This window comes from Corvus cornix, chromosome 1A (assembly GCF_000738735.6).
Source record: "Corvus cornix cornix isolate S_Up_H32 chromosome 1A, ASM73873v5, whole genome shotgun sequence".
NCBI lineage: Eukaryota > Metazoa > Chordata > Aves > Passeriformes > Corvidae > Corvus > Corvus cornix.
In genome coordinates this window covers 12,850,559-12,874,383 of record NC_047057.1, presented here as the reverse complement: position 1 = coordinate 12,874,383, position 23,825 = coordinate 12,850,559, and the positions used below count along the sequence as shown (strand labels likewise).

General features: G+C 39.6%; 1 protein-coding gene across 5 annotated transcripts; it reads right to left on the bottom strand.

Moving 5' to 3' along the window:
- Window positions 1-28: 28 nt before the first annotated feature.
- Window positions 29-21,882, bottom strand: PUS7 (pseudouridine synthase 7). 5 transcript variants are annotated; one of them, XM_039570985.1, is made up of 19 exons: window positions 21,779-21,882; window positions 20,452-20,703; window positions 18,970-19,029; window positions 17,934-18,312; window positions 16,056-16,152; window positions 15,836-15,937; window positions 15,024-15,168; window positions 13,058-13,075; window positions 10,650-10,761; window positions 9,318-9,395; window positions 7,549-7,677; window positions 7,208-7,333; window positions 6,834-6,895; window positions 6,317-6,477; window positions 5,317-5,443; window positions 4,515-4,616; window positions 2,605-2,734; window positions 1,426-1,517; window positions 29-742 (listed from the first exon to the last, which is right to left on the bottom strand). In XM_039570985.1, exons 4-19 carry the CDS (start codon window positions 18,281-18,283, stop codon window positions 606-608), a joined length of 1,968 nt encoding a protein of 655 aa, XP_039426919.1. In that variant the 5' UTR covers window positions 18,284-18,312; window positions 18,970-19,029; window positions 20,452-20,703; window positions 21,779-21,882; the 3' UTR covers window positions 29-605. The 5 variants fall into 5 exon arrangements, with proteins under 5 accessions (XP_039426919.1, XP_039426920.1, XP_010393939.1 ...); XM_039570986.1 differs by having other exon boundaries at window positions 16,068-16,152; XM_010395637.4 differs by lacking the exon at window positions 21,779-21,882 and adding an exon at window positions 21,192-21,446.
- Window positions 21,883-23,825: the final 1,943 nt, after the last annotated feature.

The following is a 23,825-nucleotide window of genomic DNA, read 5'->3' as shown; positions in this document are numbered from 1 at the left end:
CGCAAAGGAAGCACGCACTGATACACACTCAGAATTTCAGGTTAATTTATTTTTAGTACCGGTTCTTTGGTACAGGTACTAGCTGGAAAATACAACTATATTCTCAATGAAAAGTCGAACTATTTAAAAGAGCTGTACAGCTTTACAGCACACAAAAGCCTTGCTAACAGAATCTGTTACTGCACCAGTGCCAATGCTACCAGCAAAACTCCTGCAATACATATATTCATCAGTATCTTGATTTTGTTGTAATTCATCTTTTTCCATGTAATTCCTTGTATCTGAAAAGACTTCAAGGTGTGTTGAACTCGTGAAAACATTCAGTGCTTGCCCAAAGAAAACAAGCTAAACATTCCATTATAAGCTCAATTCTAAAGATGCACCCATGTTACAGCTCAAGCAACTTACTCATTCAGTAAAAAGCACCAGTCACTAATATCTATATTATATTACAGCCACCGTTTTGCAAAGGACTACTGAAGTTAAATGCTAGCACTAAAAAAACTTAAAAAAATACAAATCTCTTACTGTGACTCTTTAAAGATTTGTACAGAACATGTAAATAAGAAAACACTTTGTTAAAATTAAGTAATTTTGCAGTTCATTCAGCGCAACCAGGTTGTATTCAGTTGTGTCTGGTTTTTTATACTTGTGTCCATTTTCAAAACTTCTCGAATTGCCATGGTAGCATAAGTGGATGGGGGAAGGGAGAACTCCATCTTTAGTGCCCTGAATTTACCATCTATGAGAAGGCGTAAGAGACAAAAAGCAAGAACAAGTGGTTAAGGGCATATATAATGCTTATTCTGGATACCATCTAAACTGGACTAACGGCTTCCACAACCAACTTCCCCAGCCCATAAAGCAAAACAACCACCACCATCACACTCCCATTTATAATCCACAGTGAAAAATTTAATGAAACAACTTTTTAACATTTTCTCTCAGCACAAAGTGGTGGTGTGAGAGTTTTCTTCTTTTAAAAGCAAGCATTTGTTCTTTCAGACTGAATTCCTAGCCTGTCTTCACTTTTCTGGAAAAGAAGTGTCAAAACGCCTTGTGACCAGAGTTAAGTATTTGAGCCATCTACTGTGTTTAGCACCAATAATACAAGCTCAATATATTGACAACTTGTGACTTAATTCCACCTTTGTTATTTGAAGACATTTACTGCTAAGCATTTACTTGATTTTACAGATGCCTGTAGGAAAATACAAGAGTCAATACAGATGTTGGAGGAATGGCTTACACCCTTGAGAAATAAGGGTCCTTATTTAGGCACCTGGCTTTGGAAGTCGTTACCATTGCTTAACAGTCTATAGTTAAATGAAAGCTCTTCCTCAAAGGAGCTTTCAATATGTAGCAGTTGAAAGGAACAGCCAGATCAAACTTCCATTTAGCAAACCAGCGGAAAAATCAACTTACCTGTAGGGAGAACTGGTAATGGTTTTCCTTCCAGTTTATCCAAATCCGTAGTAAATAATGGGATTTTAGGATCATCATATGCAACAACTTCCCTTTATAACAGACATAAAATTTATTATTATAATTTTAAATTATTTAGGTTAACATTTTGTATACATGTGCTCTATTATAATATTATTTTTTATTATTATTATTCCAATTTGGCATTTACAACTGAAATTGAATTGATTAAGTAATAAAAAAGTTATGTGGCATTTATGGCAAAATAACAGGTAGAGCTTTATGTAGAAGGCTTGCCTTGGCTTTATGAAGATTATTAAAAAGCAGTTGAAAGTTAGTGAGATGTTTCTTTGCAGAACTCATCTGGTTTGCCCTTGTGGGCTGTCAGAATTTCCAACTATACAAGAAGTATAGTTCATGAAATTAAGTGAAGAATGGTGTCGACTTTAAGAGTACCTTGCAGGAGCAAAGCCTTTCAATACAGTAATCTAAAATTTAAAAGGGCTTAAACGCATTCTACGGTTTCTGCCGTTCATTTAACAGAAATCCCATATGTAATCATGAGCCTGAAAAACTAAAAGGGAAGTAGATGAGCTTCATATTAATTAGTGCTGATGTTCCAAGTGTATAAATATTTGTATTTTAGGGCTCCCTCCTAAGCCCTATATATCTTATTCTATGCATCAGTGATCAGATTTCTGCACATTTGTACAGTTCCCTGTATAAAAGGTATTTATTCAGTTGCCATATGAAAACTAGGTTGTCTCGCTAATGACAGTGATTTAGTAGGATTAAGTGATACAAATTTTTCTGATCGACAAGTAATAGGAGACCAACTTTCTCACAGCAAGATTACAAAAATCCCCTGGTTTGAATATTATCTATCATTGTTTCAACATAAGTAATTATCTATGAAGTGTTCAGGCAAGCCCTTGCAAGGAGTGAACAACTAGATAGATGTCTTGATACTCCTCCACCACAGAACCAGAGAACCAACGAAGAAATAAGGGTATAGTTCCACTCTGACTGCATTAAAAACATGAGAGAAGTGCAGAGAGATTCCTCTCTACCTATTTCAGTCTGTGTGGATGTCCCATGGATCAGTCTCATTTAAGTTTTGTACTTAAATAAACTCTATGCTGTCAATTCAAGGGTAACTTCCTTTATGCTCCCACTCACCAATTGACATTCTGAGGCCGAATGATAATCTTTCTGTATGCTCCAGAAAGTGAGTAATCTCTGATTTTATGCCTCATGTTGTTGATATCAAGATTGTCAGCTACCAGCATCTCCTTGTAGGCCTCACCAACTGCAAGAGAGGAAAATATTTAATAGGAGAGACTGTAGTGTGGCCAATTTAAACAGCCTGTTTACATGAATTGTTCCCTTCCTTACATTTAGTCGTTTACAGCATATATGGGATAAATGCTACACAGAAGTTAAAAATTACTACAAATCTTATTACCTGTTTGCTTCCACACTCTGATTAGTAGAGGCAGTAACAAAAAAGCATCAAATCAAATTTCAGCTGAAAACAAAATTTACAATATACTTTGACAATGGCTTTATTGACATTTAATTGCCATCTCATATATGCTTTCTAATTTTCCAGACTTCACAGGATTAATCTCGGGTATATGGAAAAAAATAATTAAAAATAAAGGGCTAGACTACCCATTACTCTCTAATTGAAAAGCAGCAGAGAAAAAAGAGTTGACAATTTGACAACCAAGTACAAGAACAGTTCAATCCAATATTGAGGAAAACGTGCAGGGAACCCATGACTGACCTCATACATAAGGACACATAGAGCAGGTGAAAGCTAGGGCCAGCTACAAAGGGACTATATCAGCATTGTCCAGGCACACAGAGATGGTGTTAGGAAAGCCAAAGCTCAGCTACAGTTGAAAGCAGCAACAGACATCAAGACCAGCAAGAGTTAAGCTGCAACATAAGGAATGAAAGAATACAAGGAAAGCATTGGTCTGGTGCTAAATGGGGCAGCTGGTCTAGTGACAGACATAACGCTGATGGTCTCAGCGCCCCTTTTGCCTCAGCCTTGACCAGCCAAGTGCCCCAGGCCTCCCTTCTTAGAGGCAAAGTTCAAGAAAGAGAAGGACTACCAGTACAGGGAGAAGATACAGGCTGAGAGAGCTGGCTCACATCATGGTGAAGTTTTTCTCTACATTCTCTGAAAGATTGTGCAGATCTAGGGATGCCCAGACAACTGCAGAAAACCAAGTGTTGCACCCAACTTCAGAAAGAGAAGGAAAGATAATTAGGGATTACAGACCAGTCAGGCTCACTCTGGTCCCTGGGAAAATTAGTGGAGCTAATCCTCTTTGGGCACACAATGACTGTGGTTTTAATAAGGGGGAGAAAAAGGAAGAGAAAAAGCAAAAAACCCACCAACCTTACTGTCTTCTATGATGGAATTATTACACCTGTGGATGAGGGAGAGCAGGGACTGTTGCCTGCCTTGCCTTTAGCAAGGCTGTCAACATACTCCCACAGCATCTTTGTGTCCAAGGTTAGAACATTACAGTGGGTGGACTGATAAGTGGGTAAACAGCTATCTGGCTCATCATCTCAAAGTATAGTCACTACTTGTTTGAGGTCTACCTAGAAGCAGAGTTCCTCAAGGAACTGGGATGTGTCCTGTGAAATAGTGGAAAAGAGCTGGAATTTACCCCAACCAATCTGTGGGCTAAACCAAGCTGGTGGCATTCAATACATGCAAGGACAGGACTGCCATTCAGAGGGACCAAGGCACACTACAGGAATGGGCCAAGAGGAACCTCATGAAATTCATCAAGGACAAAATCCTGTACCTGATTAACTCCTTGCAGTGGTACAGGCTAGTGAGAAACTCTGCTCTGCTGACAGTCATCTGGGATTCCCAGTGGGAAGGAGACTGAACAGAGCGCCCTGGCAGCAACAAAAGGCTGACATTAATGTAACAGAGATCTGAAGTAATGTATTGCTTTAAAAGTCACCAAGGTTGAGTAGATCCAATCTTCCTTTGAAGAACAATCTTAAAGCAGACTTACATTTTCAGAGTAAATATGTCAGTTAAGAGTCAGACTTACTTTTATGCTTTGGATAAATAACATCAAATCCAGGCAATGGCATCACTACATCATGGATAGTGTAGTTATCAACATCTCCTTCTTCAATGTGAACAGCTGTGGCTACAGTCAGGACAGAACAACGAAGTTACCAGTATGGATGTCTGCGACAGTCAACTTCAGCTAAATTTAAAATGAAGCCTTTGATTGAAATAAGCTTACTCTGAGAGGGATAACTACCATGTTTTATCTCCACTTAATAGACAACATCTCCAAGAAAAGAAGTAACAGCCTCCAGGGCTGTTGCAGTTACTGGCAGAATCACAGCCTGGCTTCCAGTCACTTAAAGCTACACGAAGTAAGGACTGCTAGAGGAACAGCCCCCTTATATGCATCAGGCACACATAAAGGAGAAATGCTGTAGGAAATGCCAGAGCAAATCCAAGCAAAGAAAGTTTTAACTGAGTGGAGCTTCTGCTTTACAAGATACTAATGCAATCAAAAACTTCTGTGGTTAAAACTTCATAACATCCTTCCAGAGTTCTTCATAGCTCAACTAGGTTTGAGGTCATTTTTGAGAACACTCAGTCCTCCATAGTCTCTCTATCCAGTTATTTGAAAAAATAAACAGGTCATGGAAGTGTAATACCTAACTTCCAATTCCTTGCACAATTTGTCTAAAACAGACCAATGGATTCAGATATCACTGGGCCAAAATGGGTGAGAAAAAGAAACTATGTAAGCAGTATCAGACAAACAGCTACGTGCCTTGTTTTCCTAGGAATCTGAACTACACAGCATCACTGTCTTTGTCTGATTTTACCTCCTTTAAGTATGAGATCTCCTGGTACAGCTCTAAGTCCATATTCTTCTATTCTCTTGCTCACCATATTATTCCACACATAACTCTGGTAGCTATGAATATACATTAAACGATTGTTTCTTGGTATCTAGAGGTAAAGAAAAAAAAAATTAAACACTAGAAAGACTTTTTTTTTTTTGTTTTTTCTCACAATCATAACCAAAAAGGTGTATATTTGAAGTGTTACCTTATCGGGCAACAAGACTTACACAATTTCTTAGTATACAGATTTGATTTTTGTTCATTGTTTGGGAAAAAGATATGTGAAGAAATAATGCTTTTATACATTTGAAATGTGCACAAAAAAGAACTGTGCTTAAATTCACAAAAAAAACCCCACATTTTTTTAATTCTACAGCTCAAACACATGGGTCTATTACAAAACACTGAATTCATACTCAACCTCCTGAAATCTTAAGTAAACTTTGCAGCTGTGAAAGCACAGTGTTATTCTAATTATCTTCTTCATAAACAAGAAATTATCCCCCAGCTCCTACAATGGGCCCAATAGTTTGCTGGTGATGAGGTATTTTCTCCAAAGATTTGATCCTGATTACAGCACTTGAAAACGACAAGTGAATCCATCACCTCTATACCAGGCTGATTCATTAGCCCAGCATCAGTTTGATTTACACTGTTAAAGCAACAGGAAAACACTGAAACTGAACATTTGCACAATTATCAGATCCGTATTATACATAGCTACTAAGTATAACTGTATTGCTTCCCACATACCAGGGAGATTGTTGTATAAATTGGAAAGATCATTATGCATACATTAATTAGAGATGTCATCAGTTACTATGCAGCAGTACTTCCAGCAAAAAGGCAGGATAAATCTGAAGATTTTTAAACTTAACCTTCTACTCATCAAGCATCTATGAGTCTACTTTAAATTCATCCTGATACCATCAAAAGAATGTTTATTCAAGTAAATACCGCCCAGCACTTTTACACTCACTATGCCAAATGCAGAGATTATGTTCTTCATTCCAAACTTTAAGAGTCCACGTAGAAGCTGTCCTTCCACGCACCTTTTTACAGGTAGTTTCTTGAGGGCTGCTGCTGGATCTTTAGTCTTTGCCCATTCTTCTCTGCATTTGACTAAGTATCCCTTTTCAGCTAGAGCAAGGATGTGAAATAAAAATATATTAACTACATACCAAAAAAAGCATCCATCTCACCTTTTGTTAAAACAGCTGAAAAACTAAAGTTTCAGTCATGGCAATCAGAGATGAACAGAATCATAGAACACCTGAGGCTGGAAGGCTTCACATGGAGCTTGAGCAGACACTAAGTATTCAGGTCCCTTTTCAGCTCAGCCCCACTGCAAGAAATTGCACAGCAAGGAAAGTAAGGCAAAAAAGCAGAGTCTGAAGATTGCTTCTCCATTGCTAAACTGGCTCAGGGTTTTCCTAAACATACACTTCTTGGAGAACAGGCAGAATACATGTGATGTATCATTTTTCAGTTCTCACCTCCCGGTCGTGGTTTTAATATCAAATCCATTACTTCATTCCAGTTGTTCTGTAGAATAGCTCTAGGATTCAAACAGTAATGTGTATTAAGAACTGACTAAATACATTTTAAAGGGAAAACATTCTAAATACATTTTAGCCAACTTATAAAAAAAGTATTAGTGTTTAGACTTATGCAATATTAAAAGTAGTGCTATTATGCAAGATAACTGCTGAAGCAAGTTCAGAAACAAGATCTTTCTTGAATCTAAAATTAAAACTGGTACATGCAATATGCTAGAAAAATGTTCCCAAAAATACATTAAGTTACATGGTGGTAAGAATAAATTTTTTTTAAAAAAAGGGGTGGGGGGGAGGATGAAAGCAAGACATACCTGCCAATTTGATAAGTAGGAACAGCTGTGGTTCCAAATCTTTGCATTCCATAGTAATTAATGAATCCAATTTCCCTGAGTGAATGCATTGCTTGCTCTATCTGGTCATCAGTTCCTGTTATGTTTCTAGCATTAAGAAAAAAAATTATAGACAGATTAAGGGTTTATGCTATTTTGTGATGCCCATTATACTAAAGCTCAACATCAATATTATATAGCATGCATCAAATTCAACTGCCTCCTGCCAACAGGACTTCTTTTTCATAACACAAGTTGCACTGATATTGCTTACCTATTTAAAGAAAAAAAAATTCTAACAGAACCATCAGAATACATACTACCTGAGAACAACAGTGAAATGGTTCCCTTGCAGTTCTCCCAATTTCAGTGGATGGTTCTTGTAACTGAAATTTCCTAACTTGAAGTTCATCAAACATTTATTCAAATGAGCAAGTCTTTGTGCAGTGATTCTAAAAAGAAACAGACAACAGTGACCAATCTACGTTTAGAAAAGCAGATAAATATAGAAACACTGGCATTACAGAACAAAAACCAGTGAGTCTAGTTTTCCCCAATTTTCTACTGTTGCCTTTTCGAAGTATTTTAATGAAACAGCTAAAAGAAAATAACACATGATTCTTAAGGGTACTCATACAAAAGAAAATGTATACTGTGACAGACTTAGCACTGTCTTTTGACATCTATGTTAAAACATGCACTCCAAATAAAATATGTTGCGATATTGATGTATACTGCACCCCACAAGCTGAACTCTGCGTTATTTGAGTAACTACTTCATGAATACACCCCAGTTAGCACAGTCATAAACACAGAGTTAAGTAAAATTAGCTACTGTGTATGCTTAGTGCAGATGAAGGAACATGGAATTCAATCTGTCACTGATACCTGCCATTTTTGTTGCTAGCATTTTTGGAAGCATACCCTGTTCTTTGCATCACCAAGCTGCTCTTGGACACTTCTGCTAAAATTTTACCAGGATAGTGAAGTTTATGAACCACATGGCTATAAGCATTCTCAGCTCAGAGCATGCTGGCAACTGGCAATGCCCCCTCTCCTGTGCAGGAGAGTCAGGTGCTGTGGCACCACTGAGCAGACACTACACAATCAACACTTAAAGCACTCTGGAGCTCTTGGACACAACACTGAATGTGATGATGTTAAAAAGTAAATGGAACAGCACCTGGGATGGTTACACAACACATTTGGTTAATTGTCACCACTCTGCAAAGCTGCTTTGCAGCAACAAGAATCTGGGGCTTCTCACAATTCACAATTCAGTATTTCCTTTATATGTGCTAACACATGCACATACAGAACACTAGGAGGAAATACATGAACAATTCAGTAGTGGATGCCCTCCTTTTAACAAGGATTTGATCAAAATTCTAGCTTTCAAATTGTGAATTCCTCACTGAAGGAGTGTGGTTTTCAAAAGTTGTAAAAAGAAGAGCAAACAAGATATTCCAGCTACCTAAAATGATATTGTAATACATAACTGGGAGACATCTGTCATTCTCAGTTATGGATCTAACATTAAAGTGCCCAGAAACCATATAATTGTCTTAGAATATGACAAAGTAAATTTTATTTACTCTTAAAAGGTGAGTTAAGAGAGTAGGTTAAGGCAGGAAAAATTCCTCATCTTTTTCTTGCCCCTTCTGGCTACTCACAGATAAGCAAGGGCAGTGTTAGCCTTCTCTGGCACTGTTCAGAGAGTTCAGTGAGAAAGAAAATAGGATTCTAGCTGTAGAAAGGGGGAAACAAAAGCCAGGAAGGAAGTGGGACATAATTTTCACCATGTCATTCTGTTTTTCTGCTGTTGCAAGAGATCCAAGCAGCCTAAGAGCACGTAGGCAATCTGTCCCACTGCCACAGCGAAGTACACGTAACCAGCCTATGACTCAGAGCACCACTGACTGAAAATACCAGCAATCACCACAGAATACAAAAGGATTGTGGCATCTTCATTAACACCTGTGCTTTACAAGGTCAGGACCTGAATGCGCCATTTGTGTCACTGAGTCTTTTAGGTATTTAGTGAGATATCCAAGCTACCACAAGTGCAAATACAGATTGTATTTTTACTCACCTGAGAACAGCAATCTCTTGAACTGTTATAGCCCTTTTATCTTTAGTTCCCATGTAGGAAAATATGTTTGGCTTCACTCTTAAAAGCAACAGTAACACATTATGTATATTAAAACAGCAACAGATCAAACATAATTTTCAGCATAATTACCTAGAATTATTAATCTTATAAATTAAAAATAGAAAAATATACCTCCATTCCTCAGAACTGGGTTACAATTTGACATTTTCTAATCTCATCCAAGAGTACATAAAACACAAGAAAACTTCTTTTTTAATTATATACAGACAATTAATTTCTAACACAACAGTGCTTTCAAAATACGAGCTTGGAAGTACTTCTTTATATACATTCACTCAACGTAAAAACGCACAGCCACCAACTTCACTAAAAAAAATTCACGTCCACTTCTTCCTTAACTTCAAACATGTCTGTTTGAATACCATGCCTGCACATTATGAGAGAGTATGAGAAGTTAATTTAAGATCTCATCCACTCCTTTCCTTGAGAGGAAAATTTCCTTTCCACTTTGTACTTCACGGCCTGTGTTAGACAGGGGAGTATTTCCAGTTATTCCAGTTAAGGGCACCAGGGGGTAGCAGGAATGCCATTACACAGTTTTCCACCTAACTATGCTCTTGCCAATCTGTGTTCACTGGTTACCGTCTCGATTACAATTTTTTTTTTTTTTTACAAGAAGAGCAAAGGGAAAAAGGAGGGGAGAAGTGGGAAAGTTTCCCTACAAGCAGATCACTGGAATGACCCAGTTTTAAAACTGCTCTTCCTCTGCAATTCACTGTGTTCGTGTCATGCCTTGGCAAATCTTTTTGTTTCTGCACTTGATGGGGTGAAAGGAACTAAGCCTGTGTTGCCATGGAGAAATTAATACATGGAACAACAGTTTATCAACTGTAACTTCTTAGGAACTGATCAGCATATTATCACAACAATATCTGACAGGTTCATAACATACTTGCATATATTCACACACTGAGGAAAAAATGGCTTTTAATTCAGGTTGCGCACACTGAGGCTTTGAGCTGCCAAGCCTTTCTCAGATCAGCCAATGTCAATTGTGGACTTTTTCCATTGAAGCAGTAGTCTTCTAAATTTCTTAGGCTCATTTTGTTCCATTCTCACCTCTTCACAACGCTTCTAAGTTTTAAATTTAATGTTCTAAAATAGCTTTTCATTTTAAACTGTTTACAAATTAGAGAATAGCAATCACATGTGTTGCTCTTACATAATTCTGAAGCACAGCATTTACAGCAACAAGAAGCATGGAGGGGGAGGGCTGCATGCCAGCCAGGATGGCAGAAACAATAGCCTTACCTTAAAAATTTGGACAGGACATTAATGGCATCCATAGTGTCCTTGTTCTCCTTGTACAGTACAAAATGGCAGTAGCTTCCCCTAGATTTTGGCCAAGAGTGTTTTCTTGGATCTTTAAAAGCAAAAAGGTTTAAGTGTCACTTTAAAAAAATTTAATATATTTGCCATTGCAGCTACATTTATTTTAAATATGCAAGATTCAATTTCTGCTAATTTCCATCTGCTTTAAAGAAATGAAAAGGAAAGAGTTAATTACTGACAGCAAAAGCAGTAAAGCACATTGAAAAAGACCTCGCCTTCCACTGGCCTGTAAATTTCTCCTTAATCAGTTCTGTCACCTAGAAAATCCTGAATGAAATAGTGACAGTTCCTTTGTCATGAGATTATCTGAAAATATACCCTAGTCATTTAATTGCTGTATCACCTGGTTAAATTTCTCAAAAACATTATCATTATACTGACTTCCAGCAATAGAAGCTGCACCACATTTCTTCTAGCTCCTTCTATAATTAATAGTTGAGGACCACTGGAGCCCTGTTTGTGGGAGGACTACCATTGTTATTTATAGTACAGACATATTTTTATTTCTGGAGGATTTTTTTCTGTGTGTCATGCAAAAGAATGAATCTTATTGCTACAAAACCCTAAAAAATCATACTCAAAAAAACTGCTTTAAAATGATTCTTTTTTCTAAATCCAATGGGAGTGAGAAATCTGCTACAAGAGAGACATTAACATACAATCCATGGCAGGTACTGTGCCATGCTTAGAGAAGGCCAGAGGTTGAAACAACTTCAGATCCCACAGACTAACAACTGATTTACAATTTTGTGCTACTATTTGACATTTTCTGGAGAAGGAAGAAGACTGTCAATGATTTGTAAAGCTTTTTTTTGCACATAAAAACCCCCAGAGGTAAAACTTTACTTTTCCAATAATCCACTGTCAATGGTATTATTGGGAAGGGGGACTGATTCTATACAGGTTTAACAACCAGTTGTAAAGTTCCTTCAACTCTGACGTTTTTCAATTCCTTGGTTTTTAAGAACAAAACTAAGAATTTGTTTTGTTTTAAATAAGAAGTCCCTTATCTCTTGCTAGCCACTAAGCAGACATTCCTGGTTTTGTAAAAAAAGAGCGTAAGCATCTTTCATAACAGCAAAAGCTAACTGAAAAAGCCAGCCTTATTTCAAGATACAAACACCAATGCAGGAAGGAAGTTCTTGGGAAATACTGCTTTTTTTTCACATTAGTTTTATAAAGTCCAGATATCCCACACAGATAGTAAGTATGTTTAATTCTTGCTTGTTTTTGAGAAGCTGCCATGCCTGCACACACTTCTGCAAAGATAATTTTGGATGCTACAGTATAAAACACTGCACGTAGAGGTTTTAGTCACTTAGAATTATTGCACCACTTGCCTTGCACCATAAGTTTCTAAACACAGCCCCTCTCCCACAGAGTTTCATAGGACCTGAACTGGAGACCTCATGCTCCTGCTGGTCTCCCCTTCTGAGCCAACACTGCTCTTAAACTCAGTCAGTGAAACACTGCATTCAGCTGGAAGAGCAAGGCTCTCCATGAAGATATCGGCAATTAGAAGGGAAGGGAAGAGAGTAAGACAGAGCTCAATTCACAAAGAGAACCTTCTCCAGCTGGAACCATTCTTTATATTTAACTAACACATCTTGCACATGGTCATTTCAACACACTTGAAGAAGTGAGCCCTAATGTGACCTACACCAAAAGGATTTGGTAGGTGCTATAGAGACCAATGGAATCCTCATGCCTTGGGCAACACAGCCATGAGCCTGTCCAATGGAGGCTGCAGCCACAGTCCTGATACTCAACCATTCCTCACCCGATACTTCAAAGCATTCAACTAGGTAGACTGACCAGTGAGACAATTTGCAGTCCTTACTGCTGTACTTCAGAGTCATGTTACAATTTTATTGTCAAAAATGTATTTCCAAGCCCTTTTTCCGAACCTTTTGCTGAAACTCAAGGGGTGGAAGCTCTGTTTTAGTAGCAGGATGCATGATTTATGCTTTTGAAGTTGTATAAAGACAGAGAGTAGTGTCTGAAATACAGGCTGACGGGCAAAGGCTTGGCTAACTGAAATCCATGAAAATTTTACCATAGTTGTCAACATGTACTGTCAAAATTGATAATTCACATCACTTATTACTAGCAGATTTTCTCTGCACCAAATGAATACTACCTATACTGCACTGCACAAAAGAGGTAGAACAAGCCCAATTCTTGGCTGTTTCAGATCATTTTAAGCAATACTTATGTGTAGGGATTTTTAAGAAATTGTTACTAGTTTGGCCAGGCCTGTTGCTACTTAGGAGGTCATAATGGTTGGCATTTCATTTTTGTTAGTATGAAATGTCAACATCTCTTACCTGTTGCAGTTCTGACCTCTGTCCCAATGCAGAGCATAAAGAGTACAAAAGAGTAGCATTTAATTTTTAGACTGTCGAAGGGTTTTTAGAGGTGAACATGCAGGTTTATGGTCATGGGATTGTTTATGCTTCAGGGAGCATCCAACAGCTAGGTGGTGGATGACAGCAATTTAGACAGTTATGGAATGGAATCGTGCAAACAGTGAACGTACGAAAAGCTTCAATCGGAGATGCAACAAAATTAATTTGTGGACAATGATGAAATAACAGTTTACTGACAATTCAGTAAGACAGTATTTTAAGTATTTGGGGGGTAAACTGACTATAGACACAAAGCAGCTTTTGATTTTAAATTTAAAGAAGTACATTTGGTAACGTGTTATGTTATCAACAAAAGTAATCAGGTATCTCAGCTAATAATCCAATATTCTACACTTCTGAAATGTCTCTTGCCTGGGAAGCCCATTCAGGACTAAGACGTGTTTGTGGCTATATAAACAAGAAAGATAAATATGACTTAAAAGAACTTCAATCTTACATCCATAAGCATTTGCACACAGTCACAGAAACTGACATCTCCACCAACATGCACAGGTGCCTGCAGCATCACAGCTGGGGAACCCAAGTTTAAATAGATGATGCTTCTCTGCATCACAAGATGGTGCTTCACAATGTTTTAATCCTAGAGACACACCACTAAATTCTTTTCAGCATATTTCAAATACTTAAATTATTTTATATAGTATCCCTTAAATCAGCTTAACAACATCCACTTGACTGTAACAATTGTTAAAGAATAGAAGCAGCAGAAGGAAAAGGTGGAGGAAACACCATTACAAACCAAGAGAGAACAAAACTGGCTGAGGAGAATTTTGTGCTGGTTAAGTATACATACTCCATGCATAAAGCATGCAAACATACACATTTTCTAAACATGATTAAATAAGACACATGACACATTATAACTGGACCAATAAAAATACAACATTCCCATATTTGTTTACAACAAGCCTTAAACAAACAACTAAATTAAAGGGGAAATTATTTTATTTCCCATTTTAAATTACTCTATTTCCTTATTCTTCCTCCATCTCCTTCATCTTTAAAATTAAAGGGTTAGGTTTACATACCATGCTTGCAGTAGGTTGAAATGGCAGAGGAATGCAACCAATTTAAACTAAACCTTAGTATCTTTTATTAAATGTGCACCATTCTGCATGTAGGTAATCCTCTAAACTTACAGTAGCAACAAGTTTTTAGTAACATTAAAAGATGTAAAACACGTTAATTTATTCCCAGTATCCAAAACAGTATTTTGCAAGATTAAAGTGGGCAACACTTCATTTTGAAAATCCTTCGCTACTTTGACTATTCCAAAAGAGTAACTGTGGTCTATAATGAATAAAGATCATTTTCTGCAAATATAATTAGCCTTGGAAGCAGAAGTGACGATCACGGTAAATAAACTCTGTTTATATGAAACTATAACTCTGAGAAAACAAATAGATGTTTGTCTCTACCCAAGTCATTGAGAATTTTGTCATGAATATTCAAGACAATCAAGATTACACGAACTATAAATGTAATGCACACGTTGCAACTACAACCTCTTACTTCCACAAAGTACACTTACACACACAGTCAAGATCAAGAAAGTTAAATTCAAAAAATACTGAAAATAAAGCCTCTGTTTTGCCTATTCCCACTGAAGTAGAAGATAATGTTCTCTCTTCTAATATGGTTATACTGGATGAATTATTTGGAAAGAAAAACAAGTAGAAATTTAAATTTAAAACATTTCTTGTGGTCCTAATCATCTTAGATGCACAGCATCAGCTGCAACGAGGAAAAAGTGAAGCTAGGCTACATTAGGAAGCACATTCACTTGAAGTACTTACTAACAATTCTTACTTTGGGGATAATTTTAGCATTTACTTTACCCATATGCTGTGATACTGAAACTCACTTGCCAATGCTTTTTTCCCAGCAGCATGATAAGCAATAATGTATTTCTTTCCATCTCGATCTTCTGTTTTAGTCTCCAGCCCTGGAAACAAGGACTTCACAGCCTGATGGATGACAGTTCTTTTTTCTTTGGTGTCTTCAATTACCTGTGTTAATACACATACATGCAGAAACAAAATATATTAATACAAAAGGGGAGGATGCCTTAAAAGAAAAAAAAAAAGCTAGATAAGATTATTTAATGTGTGAATGCTTTTTTGGAGCTACCAGATTTAATCCTACTCATCTCCGTGTTCCAAATTTACCTCAACAGTTATTCTTTGAATATGTGGAATATTTGAATGTCTAAAAATATCAAGGTTTTAATTTTACTTCGCACTTTCTGACCTTTCTTGTTACAGAAGACCATATTAATCTTCTTTTCTATTAAACCACTGACCTTGAAAGTAGTGTTTCATCAAGATAGATGTTTTATATAAACCCTCTTATTCTTTAAAACAATACTAGACAGGAAACCAAAATACTGCAAGATAATTTTAACACCACAGGAATTAAAACCTATATTTAAGTTCCTGTGTACGGTCTCACCAAAATCAAAATGACAACTCACACATGCATGGATTTGAGTACATCTGTAAGACTTTACAGAATTAAACCCTAAACTGGACACAGTTTGGTGTTATCTGTCACATCATGTTCAAACTGCTCTTACACCCTACGTGCATTAAAAAGCACGTACCTTCCACTCACTCCCTGCTTCCCTCATCCTCCCTCTGCCCCTACCCCAAACTTCATATCATTTATTGATTTTACCTCTATGGCAACACTAGTTTCCTTATTCTTAAAAAGCTGGAGCTCCTCTAAACGCTGCTTGTCTTCATCTGACAAAACTGTAAACGTTTCTTCTGATGGGTCCTAATATATATTCGGGGAGAAAAAACAAACATCCAATAACCCTCATGGAGCAACTCACAGTCTTTTAATGTTCTTGCTTCAGGAGCATTAAGAAGTATAGCCATTACCAAATCTTTACCTCAAAATTTACCTCATCATCCACTGGAACAGAAAAGTCATCTAAATGGCTCACACGTCCATCTTTGCCTATTTCGTGGACAACAAAGTCTGAGTATCTGATAGAAAGAAACATGCATTACATTTGTAATAGAAGTCCCACACGACATAAAGTCCTTTCCTAAAAAGCTGTTTGTTAGCAGAATCCACTGAAGAATCCTGAATTCACATAAAACAAACCTAACAATGAGAAAGCTGTACCTATTCCCACCCCCCAGAAGGATACACAACAACACATATCTAAACACAGCAGACTTCTCTGCAGATCACCAAACACCTGCTGTAGTTATTCTGAGTCATTTTCTCACTAGCTTGAAGAGATCAGTAATGCTTATCCTCAATCCCAGTCATTACTGGCAATTAAGACTCTACTGAATTGCCACAATGTGGAGTGCATTAACTACTGCATTAACTCTGCCACTTCAAATAACCTGCAAAATAAAGTGCATTTTAGCCACTCTACAGAAGGCAGGACAAATTCAGCTTTGTTCATATATTCAGTTATAGAGAACATCATTCAAATAAAGTTACTCTGCATACTCTATGACAGCAAGAAAGTTTTACTGTGACATTTTCAATCCAGTCGCTTGTGTCCAATAATAAAACAGCCCAGCTATAAGAGAGGACACTTGGCTTGTTTTGCAACTGTTAAATTATTCTTAAGTAGCATTTGCCAGCAAAGTGGAAAAAAAAAACCCCAACAATTCCTATTCTATCAATGTTGAAAGATTAATAAAACTTCACCATGGGAAGCTTTCTACTGTACCTCCCCCAAGCCCCCTTTTGCCACCCCTCTGTGCAGATATACATCATATGTGTAGCATTCCCTCCTGAGGAGTGTTATGTGTCCTCTCTTGTATTATCTGTAGCTGTCTAGACATGCTAGCGACGGTACCACAAAAATGTCAAGAATGAATTAATAATAGGTGTTAAAAACTAGGATCCAAAAAACCCCCACAAACCCACAAGTTTTCTACCACGTGGCTACCTTTGGCCAACCAAAATTGGCAGATTTCCCAGAGAAGGATCCCACTAGCTCCTTAATGCTGCACATAAAGATTAAATATATACATAATATGTACATATCATTTTATTATGTAAAATTATCTATATATGAAGCCAGTATTTAAAGACAGGGACTTTTCAGTGTGTAAACAAAGCAACTTTAACTGTTTTGCTAAGTCAGGGAAACAGTGATTCTCACTCCAGTGAGCTTTTGTATTTGCATTTTGTTTTAGTCAAATATATTCTTTAATTTTAAAAACCTAGAAGTTTCATTAAAAAAAGCTACTAAACCCCAATCATCTTATTAAACATATAATATGAATTTTAAAACTCCCTTCTATGTAAATGACATTACACCTGATCAGACAATAATTTAAAGCTTAATTATACTTGTTTACAGACATTAGGACAAAAAAGTCAGAACAAAGCAAAGAACCAAAGAAGGATGGTTTTGATGCCATTTTTCAGGGCATCTTGTATCAGCACTGAGGTACAAAAGGTGGGTGTACTGCATAAGGCTTTATGTGTGCTGCTGCCAGAGAGCAAAGGAAACAGCAAAGGTCAGTGTAATCATGTATCTACTCATACACAGCTTCCTTCTTCAGAGCTCCATTTGACAGGAAAATAAATTAAAAAACAAAAACCCCCCGAACAGCCCACAATCTAAAAAAGTCCTGAATTAAACCTTTCTTTCAGTCTCAGCAGTAAAAAAAGTAATTAACCTCTCTAGGGGCCACATGTAATCCAACTGCAATCTGTGAGTCCAAAAAGGAAAATGGGGAACTACAGCTGTGTTACACAAGGAATTAACATATGTAACAAGACAAAGAGTTACCTCTCCTTTAAGATTCCAGAAAACCCTTTATGAGAGCTAACAAATTTAGTTATGCCAACATCACTTTCTGTCAGTCCATGCTTCATCATGTCTGCAAAGCTCTCTGGATCTCCATCTTCATCACTGTCCTCTAGTTCCTCTTCTTCCTGCTCCTCACTTTCCTCATTGGGGATTATTTCATTTTTCGTGTCCTCAGGTTGTTCTGTTACAGTCTCAATACTCTGCCCAGAGTCGTTCCCTGCCTGAGACTTCTCCAAGATCTTCTGTCTTTTAATTTCGTCTGCATTGGCTACATCATCCTCAGAACGAGGACGTTTCAAGGATACACTATTCATTTCTACAGTTTCCATGTTTAAGGCACAGGGTAGGATAGAAAGCCCTGAGAAAGAAGAAAAAAGGCTTATTTTCTGTCTGCTAAGAACAATATCAGTACATAGTCACTTCATTCCAAGGACTCTGCCCCCTGCAATTCTTCAGGAAAGCCATAAACTTTCTGCATTTAAGTTAAACATCAAGTAAACATTTTGAACACCTAGAAACAATATGTACTTGGGGAGAGAGAAGGAAGATATTATGAGGGTTTAATAGTACCCACCCAGGGCATGCTGGGCTATAGCTGAGAAGGATTCAGTACTACACTGACCATTTACCACCATCATCACTCTTGCCCACCCTTACCACAGCTGCCTCCAGGCCTGTGCACACACAGGCTGTACTGTCAACAGCAGTTTAGTGCCTAAGAAACTTTTTGTTTCCAAGCCTTCTCTTAAACATGACTACTCTCAATTATTGCCTTCTTTATCAAGATTCCATCTTCCAAAGACTGAGAGAGAATGGCTGAGTTCCCCCAAACCTGCAATCTTCATGTCTTCCTTTTCTACATTCTTCCAATACACACAATGCCACACAGAACTCAAGGTGGCAGTAAGTCAGCCCAAAAGGATAAGAGGGACGAGATACCAAAATCATTGAATCAGTGGGACAAACAAAACAACAAGGAAATGAAACGATCTCTGAGAAGAACATGACTACTCACGCTGGTGGAATAGGCCTCAGAGCTGCCACCTTTGTGTCAGCAGAACCACTGCCTTCAGATCTGAAAAAAAGAGGAAAACTTAACTCTTGAGAAAGTTTTATTAAAAAAAAAAAATTATGAAAACATGCATGAATACAATCATTAGAGAAAGCAGCCACCCCTGACCCAGGTATCAGCAGGTGCATATGAAGAAACATACTGAGATGGACACATTAATAAATACAATTGCAAAAGTATTACCATTTTAGTGACACAACACATTATTGCTATTTAGCAAGCTATATGAGAGAACTTTGGTTTTACTTCTAAGCGTATAAAAGGAAACTGGAGTTCCTATAATTAGCCATGGATGGGACCTTTCTTCCAGCATCACTCAACTGGCACATGAGTGCACTGGGGATAAAGTGCAGGTTTTGGTAGCAGGGGTTGCATGGGAGGAGGCCATAAACTGCCCTGTGTGGGCCATGGCAACTTCCAGCTGGCTCCACAAACCCACTGCCTGCCATCCTCCAATTCATTGGATGAGTGCATGGTGCCTCCACTCCGCTTTATTCGAGACAGGGAGAAGCTACTGGTGGCAGCAAATGCAAAAGAAAGCGCAGGAGGAGACATATGAGAGTGCTAAAAAAGGCACAGGGAAGCATGAGGAAGGGGACAACTGTTGGGGACGCAGCTGGAGATGCACTCTCCAAAGGAGACTCTCCACACTGGAGCAGGGACATCCCTGAAGGGACTGTGGCCTGTGGAGGTGCCCACGCTGGCACAGGGACACCCTTGAAGAGCCCATGGAGAGGATCACACAGGAGCAGAAGAAACATCCATGTACCAACCCCAGCCTCCTGTACTACCACTGCCTTGTCTGAGGGACAGAGCATAACCTGAGGGGCCAAGGAGAAAAGTAGAGGGAAGGAGTTTTTCCCAACCCTGTTTAAGCAGCGGTCTTCTTTGTATATCACTAGCCAACTGGTAATTAAAAGTTAACTGGTAATAAATTAAATTTCCCATGTTAAGTCAGCTTTGGCCACAACAGCCAAGTTTCTAAATTAATAGGATTCAGCTGTTACTGAGAAATTAATCTAGGCATGGAGCAGCATTTTAGAGCTACACACATCACCCTATATTATTTCTCCTGAAATAATGAATAGCATAATCTATACAATTTAAAGGGCATGCTTTTAAAGGAAGTCCCACTACTAACTTGATAATCAGCACATGCTGGGTTGGTAACTAATTGTTAGCTATTAGCCACTGTTGACTTCATGGCCTGGACTTCCCATTGAAGAGATCACCAACTTAGGGTAAAGAGGCAGGAACAACTGTTTTAGAAACACCTGAAATGTTTTGCTCAAATGAAAAACTGAAAATGGATGCTGCAAAAATAAATGAACAAAAGGGAAATAAGGAGAGACTTATAAAAGTAACCCTATGCCTGAAGAGTGACAAGATACAGAAGAAAGCAGAACAATCAGCAAAACAATGTACCTTCGAGCTGAAAGCACCAGTTTTAGTCTGTCTTCAAAGAAAAGTTCATAAAATCCTTCTTTCAAGAGGAACAAAAACTAAAAATCATGGCCAAGTGAAACAATTCACCACTGTTTCCAGATTCTCCTCCCATGTGCCAAAATTTACAGAGGTTGGGTTATAAAGCACTGAAGTGGAAAAGGCTTTTACACGGCCTGTATCTTCACATGGTGAACAAAACAGCACTCAGCACAGTGGAATCCTCTGAGACACCTGCCAAAGGTGGTAACAAGAGAAATCTCATACTTCTTAAATAAAACTGTAATACGTAGTTATTGAATTATACAAACTGTTAGACAAATTCAATGTTGGGGACAAACACTCCGAAGCTGTCACACATAGACTATTCTCACAGCAGAAGAGTGACTCACATACTACAAAGTACTATCCTGTGCCCAACGGCACCATCATCTGGGGTAAATTCTGCAGAATAATTGCTTAAAGGAGCACGTTGAAGTGAGCGGGGCACACATTGCCTCACTTGTACAGATTGCTAGTGAGAGGCGCCTATTACTTTTTTGACAGCTGCTCAACTGCCTCGGCCCTTTTCCTAACAGGTGGTTCCATAAAAGCCAGAATCTGCATAAACATCAACTCAGCAGCAATTTCAATGTTTTAACAGAGACTGAGTTTACTACTACAAATAACAGACTTGATTCTCCGCAACAAGAAACGCCGAGCAATTACTCCTGGCGCGGTACCTGTCAATCAGGCACGGCGGGCGGTGGGGGGCTGCAGGGCACTAAGTAACAGAGCCGGAGCACGGCAGCGCTGGGTACGAAGCCAGTTTCTCATGAGACGAGCACGCGGGATTAAAAGGCGACCAAGGAGAGGGCGATGATGCAGCAGCAGCGCCCCAAGGCCAACCCTCGCGGCGGGGCAGCGCGGAGGGCGCGGGCGGGAGAGCGGCGGCCCTCGGAGCCCGCGGCCTGGCCGGGCCATGCAGCCGCCAGAGCGCTCCGGGCGCCGAGCCGGGCCGGAAGAGCCGCTGCCAGCGCCAAGGCTACCGGGGCAGGGCGGGAGGACGCACTGGGGCCGGGGCAGGCGAGGCAGGAGGAAGGGCTCTGCCCCGGGGTCCCAGCAACACGCGGCGCCCGCCGGGGAGCGGCAGGGGAAAGCCCGGCACTAGCGGGGGGCAAAGTTGCCCCGAGGCGGAGCCCCCCCCCCCCCGCCCCGCGCCCGGGCGGGGAGCGGAGAGCCGGCCCCACCGCGGAGCCCTGCGCGGCCGCCGGGGGAGGGCGCGGCTCCGCCCGCCGCAGGCAGCAGCCGCCGAGGGGGAGCCACTTACCCGCACGGCGGTACGGGAGGACGGCCCGGGCGTCAGCGCAGCGGGGCGGGAGGCGGAGGCGGGAACGAGCCCGCCCCAACCCCGCGCGTGCGGAGGCGGCCCCAGGCTGTGCCCGCCCCCGGCCGGCCCTGCCGCGCTGACGCCGGGCGCGGAGCGGAGCCGGGGCAGGAGGTGGTACCTGTCGCGGGGCTGCTCCTGCCCACGCTTCCGTTACCGGCGGCCTGCTGAGGCTTCCTGTGAAGCGGCTAGGGTAGGCAGGCAGTGATTTACAGAAGAACTGCAGCTGTGCAGAAATAAAGTTTAATTCCCAAAAGACGGCTATGGCCAAAGCAGGGAACCGTGTACACGAGATGGTGGCCTTCCTGAGCCGCCCCGGCATCTGAAGCACATTGCGCTAATTAGACATTAGTCCCAGGACAAGGGAATGTTCGAGTACCATTTCAAAACCTACACTGTACCTATGCAAATCACTTTAAAAGTCAGGCCAAATCTGTGCTATCAGTTTTTACTGACATAGTCAGAACGTCATCTTCTACCCTCTTTTCTATTTTAAGCACTGGTGCAAGGAAGGTATTTTCATTAACTTCAACACGTAGATTTGTCCTTATTTTTAAGACCCTGTGTGTCATGTCCTAATCCCAGCCTGTCTCAGACTTCCTCTTTGCCAGGCTACTAGTACCAGTATTTAGTGTCTCATACTTCTCATTCTCTAATTGTATCGTATTCACAGTCTTCTTACGTGATGAGAGTTACAACTGGTATACGTATATGGGTAGCTTATTTTCTCATCTCTCGTACTTACCTTCCCCCTTGGAGTAGAATAAGAAAGTAACACAATGGAGTGCTTTGCACTGGATTTAAAAAATCTCAGGTATGCATATATTGCTCAATGAGCACCTTATAAAGGAAAAAATGAAGGAGCAAAGATGCAGCTCTCCTTAGTTCTGAGCAGAGATGGATCCACAGAGATTTATTTTATATAGCACTAGGGGATCAAATCTTTGTCTTTTCCACAGAGCTTTAGTTTACTCTCTGTCCACCCTTCACACTTGGAATTTAATTAACCTACTAGATACCAGTAGGGGTATCAGGAATGGGTTTAGTACACTTCTGAGAAGAGTGGACTGCAAACAGCAATGGAGGTTAGTGATCGACAAGGCAGATTATGGCACTTCTGATGGCTGTAGTGTCATGGAGGAAGCTACGACTATCACCCAACTCCAGGCTGTCCGAGTGGTAGGGGCAACAAAGAAAGAACTATGTGTCATTTGAATATTGCTGTCATTTGGCCAATGACTATGGCATTGGTATGTTGAAAAGTCATTTCTTCACCTCTCCCAGGCAAAAACATCTAGCTGAAAATACCTGGCTGGGGAAAACCTTCAGCAAGACTTCTAGCCTGCGTTGGTCCAGCTTTTTTTTGTCATGTAACTTCTTGCTTCTTCTATTTTGTGCAGGAGAGCTTCCCTAAAATACTTATTTTTCCTCATCCAAATTCCTACATTAAGTACCTCCTTGTCTACAAAATCCTTGTAATTAAGTAGCTTGTCTCTTACAACTGTGCATGTATGATAATTGCCCTTCTCTTAGTTCTCCCTGTTGACTATGTGTTCATCTATCATCCCTTACCATCAGCTCAGATAGAGTTTTGAGAATTCTATTTTAGAATTTGAAGGACCTGCAGGTGCTACCACAAGGTAAATAGCTTAATAAGATCATTCCTAGGATACATTTCCCGAGTCTTCTAATATATTCAGCAAGGTTTATTACTCCTTTCTCAATACCAGTAAGCATTCTCTTACATATTAAAGAACTGTCTGCCTATGTCTGAGAATCTACAGACAAAATCCTTGAGACCACCCTTCCTATGGTTCAGGGGCTGGAAGGAGGGAAATGCTAGTTCTGCTTCAGAGATAAAACTGATCCGCTCTGGCAAGTTGAGACCATCAGTAGAGACCACTGAAGATGGGTTCCTCAGTCACCTTCTGTTATGTTCTACCCTTAAAATGGTTTCCAAGCTGGCAAAGTGCTTGCAGTCATCACTACT

Bases quoted from the DNA above. Each gene is read 5' to 3' on its own strand.
- PUS7 (XM_039570985.1), bottom strand. From the start codon at position 18,283: ATGGAAACTGTAGAAATGAATAGTGTATCCTTGAAACGTCCTCGTTCT. The intron at 15,169-15,835 runs GTAAAATCAATA...GTATTAACACAG, and splicing joins AAACTAGTGTTGCCATAGAG to GTAATTGAAGACACCAAAGA. The intron at 6,478-6,833 runs GTGAGAACTGAA...TCCTTGCTCTAG, and splicing joins ATTAAAACCACGACCGGGAG to CTGAAAAGGGATACTTAGTC.